At 39.0% G+C, this 7,462-nt stretch overlaps 1 protein-coding gene and 1 long non-coding RNA gene across 2 annotated transcripts in view; one reads left to right on the forward strand and one right to left on the reverse strand.

The window, feature by feature from the left end:
* The window catches only part of LONP2 (lon peptidase 2, peroxisomal), a 109,180-nt gene that overhangs the window by 65,570 nt on the left and 36,148 nt on the right, over nucleotides 1–7,462 (forward strand). Inside the window, exons 9-11 of the mRNA XM_019505666.1 lie at nucleotides 4,267–4,417; nucleotides 5,633–5,759; nucleotides 6,613–6,746. Coding sequence (XP_019361211.1) covers nucleotides 4,267–4,417; nucleotides 5,633–5,759; nucleotides 6,613–6,746 — 412 coding nt within the window. The remainder of the gene's footprint in view (nucleotides 1–4,266; nucleotides 4,418–5,632; nucleotides 5,760–6,612; nucleotides 6,747–7,462) is intronic.
* The window catches only part of LOC109289581, a 14,254-nt gene continuing 6,929 nt past the window's right edge, over nucleotides 138–7,462 (reverse strand). The window contains exon 4 of the long non-coding RNA XR_002095413.1: nucleotides 138–224. This is a non-coding gene — a long non-coding RNA (uncharacterized LOC109289581). The remainder of the gene's footprint in view (nucleotides 225–7,462) is intronic.

The following is a 7,462-nucleotide window of genomic DNA, read 5'->3' on the forward strand; positions in this document are numbered from 1 at the left end:
GGCTGGGGGGGTGGGTAGGGGGTAGAAGGGGGATGAATGTAGCAGGTAAATAGTGGAGAGGTACCTGGTGACTCAAAAGTCAGGGAGGTTATAATGTATCATAAGTCCAGTGTCTATATTTAGTCCATGGCTTTTTGTATGCAGGAGGTTGATGAAATGAAGTTCATAGGCTCATCTGTGGAAGGTATTTTGTAAATTCCCTTCGAGGATTAGAACTGAGTGGTCTTCTTGTGAGAAACGTGCCCCCATCCGTAATTGGGTATTCTTGTTTTTAATAGATTCCTGGTGTGCATTCATTCTGGTGCGCAGTTGGTGTTTGGTCTCTCCTGTGTATTTTCCATCAGGGCATTTGGTGCATTGGATGAGAGAGTTTACATTTCTGGAGGTGCAGCTGTAAGATCCAGGAATGCTGATGGCTCTGGTGTGGGGTGTAGTCATTGTGGAGGGGGTGGTGAAGATGCGTTGGCAGGTTTTGCATTTCTTGTCCTGGCATGGTCTGGGTCCATTTGGTGTGTTTTGGGCCATAGGAAGTTTGCTTCTGGTGATGAGGTTAGCAAGGTTCTGTGCTTGTTTGAAGGCTAGGTTGGGTGGTTCTGGGAAGATCTGTTTAAGAATCGGGTCTACTTCTAGTATGGCTTGCAATTATTTGAGGATTTTCCATATAGGTTCGAGGGGAAGGCTGGTATGTCATAACCAGCGGTGTGCGATTCATGGGGGTTTTCCTTCTGTACTGCAGCAGTTCTTTATGTGGTATCCTGGTGGCTCTTTCACACATGCAATCTATCTCTCTGGAGGAGTGTCCTTATTGAGTGAAAACCGTTTTAAGATTTGTGAGGTGGCAGTTCTGGGTGTTCTCAGTGCAAATTCAGTGGTATCCGAGGACTTGGCTATGTATCACAGCTTTCTTGGTGTGTTTAGGGTGATTGCTGGTTCTATGCTGATATGTATGTTGGTCTGTGGGTTTCTTGTATAATGTGGTCTGTATTTTACCATTCTGGATACTGATCATTGTGTCTAAAAAGGAGATGTTGGTGCTGGAGTATTCAAGAGATAGTTGGATGGAGGGGTGATGATTGTCATTGATATATCTTAAGTGTAGCAAGGGTTTGGTGCAGTCCTTAAGGAATTCTTTTTCCAGGTGGCTTATATAAAGGTTGGCATACTGTGGGGCCATTTTGGTGCCCATAGCTGTGCCCATGGTGTGGCAGAAGTGTTGGTTATTAAAAGTTAAGTTGTTGTGTGAGGATGAAGTGTATAAGGTCAGTAATATCTTTGGGTCTGTACTCTGAGTTGTCGTCTTGCTCTTGTAGGTATGTAAGGCAGGCTTGGATGCCATCCTGGTGTGGGATGTTGGTGTATAAGCTGGTAATATCCACAGTGGCTAGGAGTGTGTTGCTGGGAAGGTGATCTATATTTTTAAGTTTTCATAGAAAGTCTGTAGTGTCTTGGACAAAACTCGCTTTTCAGATGACAAGTGGTTTTATGATTGATTTGTCGAAACCTGGTATTTCCTTAGGTTAGGGTTCTGTGGTTGAGTATGATAAGTCTGCCAGGGTTCCCTTGTTCATGGTTGTTAGGGAGCATGTAAAAAGTCCCTGGCTTAGGTAGTGGGGGGGTGGGGAGCAAGGTCTGTAGTTTTCTTGTAGTTCTGATGGAAAGGATTTGATAGTATTTTTGAGTTTCAAGGTTAAAAGTGGAGTAGAATCTGCCTGGAGTTCTTTGTAGTAGGTGGTGTCTCTTGGCTTCTTTTATGTTGTCTTCACAGTTAAAGATGACTGCCTCCTCCTTTATCTGCTGGCTTTATTATTCTTTGGTGGTTAGATCTTAGAGAGTCAATGGCCTTTCTCTGATCGGGAGAGTTTGTTATGGTGGCATGAGTTGTTGATTATTTCATTGTTCATTCTTTCCCTGAAGCAGTCACTATAGCAGTCAAGGTTAGAGTTTCATCCACTGTGAGGTGTCCAATCTGATGTTTTTGTGGGGGTTGATCTTTTCCTCAATGTTGTCAGAGGATCAGTTGTTGTTGGAAGTGGATTCATTTTGGTTGTGGAAATATTCCTCGAAGCGGAGGCATCAGAAGAATTCTTCCAGTTCTCCACATTGAAGTATTTTATTAGGGTATTTTTCTGGACAGAAATTTAGGCCTTTAGAAAGGACAGATTTGAAATAGGAATTCGTACTGTAAAAAATATTCTGACCAACTTCTTGCTCTATTATTTTTTTTATAGTCAAAATTTTTTTCCTAGAAGTACCTTGAGTCTACCAAGGGGTGCCTTGAGTCCAATGAGGTTGAGAACCAGTGACCTCTCTCTGCTCTCTGTTTTACAAAAGGCCAGGCATGTGAAGCTCGAAAGATATGACTATGGCAAGACAAATCAGTGAACTTTCATTGTCACTGGAATTTAAGCCACATAAAATTTGTATAGAGATTTACTCTGTGGCAAAAAGCTGAATTTTCCTCTCAGTTTAAAGTCTGGTGGAACTAGCTGATATAATCTAGTTACCCATTTAGTTACATGTATGCTATAAAACATGAATTGGGCAAACGTGCATGCACATCTGAAGTGGGAAGGGTAGACTATCCTGTGGAGTTTGTACATAGAGGGGAAAAGGGATGGTCATTGTTTTGCTACAGGCCTAGACTAGTTTATGACTGTTGCTGATTCTGGTTTGAAAGCAATACAGGTACCCCCAGCAGGGAGGATATTTTTTTTAATTTATGGAAATTTCTAGGCCCCCCGCAATGTATGTTAAAGTTACAGCTGCAAGAATCTACCCTGTCGTCCAGACAAATAGTTTGCTTAAAAAAAATAAAGTAAAACTGCTTTAGAAGAAAACCCAAATCATTCAAAGGAGTGCAAAGACAATGTAAAGCTTTTCTAAACAGCTTTAATTCTGTGTTGTATCACCATTAGGAGTGGAACCGTAAATGTTGAGGTAAGATTATTTGTCCATCAATTTTTTTTGTCACCAGTAATTATAAAATAGTGTGTCAAATTCTTTTCTATTGAAATCAGAAAAAAATCCATTGAAGTCAGCATTGTAATTCCCATTTACATCAGGAAAAAACTTGGGCCCAGTACTTGATTTATGAACCATACAATGGCTGTGCAGAGTGTGACCTTTCTTTATGGCCCTCCTGATTTTAATGGACAAATAGTATATTCCTGAAAGAATATAGAGCAGATTGAAGACATTTTTAGTCTTCTGTTCAAAAAAATTGCATTAGATGCAAAATGCTTATGTCCTGAGACTTGAGACTAGCACTTAGTTTAGACCTTTTTGGAGAAAAGTATACTTTTTGGGGGGAAGCATATACATTTTTCATATTGACAGCTGAAACTATCTTGGAGAGACTTAGGAAACCATTTACTAAAATAACCTATTTTTTTCCTTTAGTCCACCCACAAACTGTCCAAAGTGTCTGAAAAATTCACTGTTGTAGCCCTTAATAGCTCCTGTCTTATTTGTTTTGAAGAAAGATAGCTAGGTCACATGGGAGACTGGTGGTGGAGCAGTCACTTTAATGTGGGGTTCAGTTTTGGGAACCGGTTGCTTCTGAGCACTAGAATACTCGGTACTGTTGCTGGCACTGTGTAATTTGGCAGAATCAGCATCAACTTTAAGGGAAAAAATTGAGGATTTGAGGATTATGTAACAGTCTTAAAAAGCCAAGCAGGAAGTGAAAGATTAATGCATACGAAAGCTTTTATATGAGATTTTAAATCAGTTAATTTTGTAAGTTACTAGAAGCTCCAGGAGAATTGAGCTGAAGTAAATTCAATATGTTTACAGTGGTTTGCGAGTCATAATACACTGTTTGTGTTGTATAGAAAGTATCATGTTTCAGGAATTTCAGATTATATTACTATTTTTAAATGAAGAAAACTGGCAGTGTTTAACATTCTCATACTATCTGATTATGTTCATACTGAAAGTGTGTCTGGAAAGGATTAATTTCCACTGTCATTACTTTAAACTAAGCATGAGTTTTAATTAAGGGATTTCTGGTACAAATTTATTATTCCATGCAATGTAGAATCTAGTAGCAAACAGCTAAAACAGCTGGACAGGATGTTGGAGATGAGGGATTACATTTAGGGCCTGATGTTGCCTGCCTTCCTCGGGCAAATCTTGACATCAGTGCTTTGATTATAAAAGCATATACTGTAAATACAAATAACACAGAAGATATAACTAAAGAAAAGTGTGTGCATTTTACTGTCAGTGGACCAATGACAACAATTTGTATTCATTTCCCTTAAGGTCCTGGATCCGGAACAGAATCATAGTTTCACTGATCACTACTTAAATGTAGCCTTTGACTTGTCTCAAGTCCTGTTCATAGCAACTGCCAACACTACAGCTACCATTGCACCTGCTCTGCTTGATAGAATGGAGGTCATTCAGGTTCCAGGTAACACTGAAGTGCTTTTGCTCAGATGACTGTGGTATGGCCTGAACCTGTACCTTTTTCCCTTAACAATGCATTTCTGTTAACACAGGTATGGGGAAAACGAGACTCCATTGTGAAAATGTTCAAAAAGTACCAATTGGGTGTCTCTAGCTTTGGCTGTCCATACTGAGACATTGTAACAGGTCCTTATTTTAAAAATGATGGGAGTTGGAGTTCAACATTTTCCTTGAAACTCTAGGCCCACTTGTATGGAAACACAATATCTTGGATACTATTGATGTGGTTTAACTCATATGTGTCCAGCCTGTTTTGCTAACAATTCTTTCTCAAGTTCTTGGAAAGAGAACTTTTAGTTTTGGGCTTGGAAACTTGAAATTGTATTTCTTGTTCTGAAATTCTGAATTCTGAGGATATATTCCTCATATATTTTTATATAATACATATATTATCTCCTCTACATAATGCAATGCTTTAACCACTTAATGTTTTCCTGAGTGTGCCTTAGTTCTTAAGAGGACAGGATTATCTTGATAATTTGTTTTTCTATTATGTTTTTTGTTCTGATACTTAAAATTTATGACTAGTTTAGGAAATGCATACCTTACTAACTTCAGTCACAAAAATAGTTCCCTTGGCTTCAGTGAAACTATTCATCCAAGTTCCACTTTTTCATCTTTTCAGGATCAAAGCCTAATTTCGAATGGGTTAAAAAAGATATTCTTTAGACCTCTGCCAGCCTTTACTATTTAATTGCTACTTATAACTGAAAAATAGGTAGTTATATGTCTAACTCTGCTTCCATTTTATAGAACATATCATACTGCAAAAATGCAGTGCAAGCATAATTTCACTAAGAATTAGCCATACCTACATAAATAGCGGGCCCTCCCCCCCCCAAAAAAATTGCACTTGAATATAGTTAGTTTAAAAAATGCTCCTTGTTGAGCAACAAAACAGCAATAAAGTATTGTAGATAAATATGAATTTACCACAGAAATTATTTTTTTGCTTTGGACTCTAAAGCTGAGGGTTTTTTAGGGTATAATTTAGAAATGTGTTGATTTATTTACAGGATATCGTTTAGAGTTAAGTGTAGTCAAACTACTGGAGTGAACATATAGTTTGTACATATAATTTAAATATCATGCACATATAATTAGTGAGAAGTTTGGTATGGAATAGACAAGAAAAAGAACACAATGCTTTATTTTGAAGGATATACACAGGAAGAGAAGATAGAAATTGCTCATAGACACTTGATCCCTAAGCAGCTAGAACAGCATGGCTTGACACCTCAACAGATCCAGATTCCCCAAGTAACTACCCTGGATATCATCACCAGGTAAAGCTGCATTCATTCCTCTTACATTCTAGGTCCTTTTTTCTGACAGGCTAGTAAATTATTAAGCTAACAGCACAGATTGTTTCTCCAGGAGTCATTAAGTGGGGGGATCCTTGTAACCTAAATAGCAACCGGCATGGTGTATCTCAGTTCAGCTGTCACAGAGATACAGTATGCACATTGTTTATATACTCGTTATCTAGCAGAACAGTGTTTTCTTTTTTTAATGAAAATTTTATATATAGATTAGGAACAGCTTGTTAATGTCATCCTTATGAATCACTATATAAATTCACTACTTACTGCATGTTTTTGTTACATGTTTCTTGAACCTCCTGCTATATCTTGGAAAAGTTACTTCCCTACCTTCTCTGATACTAATTTAAAGTGGCAAAAACAAGGGGTAACAGGTCTTACTTGGTTCCTGTTTGGGGGTATTCCTCTCCAATATAGAGCCCCAGATGCTGAGTCTGTCAGGATCCAGGGACTTCTTCCATGGTAGATTAAAAAAAAAAAAAGAAACTAATGTGACTTCTAATTTTTTTTATATACATGCACTTTAATTCAGAGAAATGGTTAGAATGATGGCCACCACCTATGTTAAATCCTTATCTTACTAGTAAAATCATTTTTAGAAGTATTGTACATGCTGTCAGCATCTGCTGCCACAGTTTTAAAGAGGGCCAACCACTGAACTGGTGGAAGACACTGGAAGTATATTGAGGTGTGTGGAACCTAAGTTTGTTGAAATGCTAAGCTACCTTTCAGTAGCAATAGTCTGCAAACACAGAGAATTTTTTTTAATTTAAATTTATTCAGTTCTATATCTACTTCAAATTTTCTTTGTTGGTAGGTACACTAGAGAGGCAGGGGTCCGCTCTTTGGATCGTAAGCTTGGAGCAATTTGCAGAGCAGTGGCCGTGAAAGTAGCAGAAGGGCAGCACAAGGAAACCAAGTCAGATCGTTCTGAAGTGACGGAAGGAGAAGGTTTGTGTTCCCATTAATGTATTTTATTAAAAGTAAGCTGTGTTCACTGCAAAAGTCTCTTCAATACTGAGCCTGATCCATCACTCCGTTACTCTATATTTCTGCCTACCTGCATTGCTTTTCAAAGCTCTTCTATAGAGTAACAGCTCTTAAATTAATCCTAATGAATCAATTTCTAGAACAGGGGTGCTGAAGCCCTGGCCCATGAGCCGGATCTGGCCTGTGTAACCATGGTATCCAACCTGTGGGGCTCCATACAGGTCCAGCAGTTCGGTGGCAGGGGAGCAACAACAGTTAGTACTTACTCACCCTTCCTCCTCCCCCCCACCCTCCCAAAGTACCAAAGTTGCATGGCCAGGTCAGGGCTGGGCCATGCCCCTTTCCCCCTCCACACTGCCAGATTGGGCCCTGCCGTGCCTGCCCCGCACACTGAATTTGGCCCACCAGCTGGATCTGGCCCGTGGACGAACCAGATGCCATCCATCTGGCCTGTCAAGCAAAAAGTCTGGCTTGTCATTGCTGTAATAAAGTGGTTCTTGATCTTTTTAGACTTGGAAAATTCCGGTTGTTAGTTTTCACTTATTTTGATTATAGAAAAATAATAAGAGTGATTCTTCAATTGCAAAGAACTCAGAAAGACCCAACAAGTCAAAATATTTTAACACTATGAATTCCTGCTTGAAGTCTGTGGATTGATCATGTGCATCATGTTTGCA

This window comes from Gavialis gangeticus, unplaced genomic scaffold, assembly GCF_001723915.1.
Source record: "Gavialis gangeticus isolate Ggan-Ray unplaced genomic scaffold, GavGan_comp1, whole genome shotgun sequence".
In the NCBI taxonomy this organism is placed as follows: domain Eukaryota; kingdom Metazoa; phylum Chordata; order Crocodylia; family Gavialidae; genus Gavialis; species Gavialis gangeticus.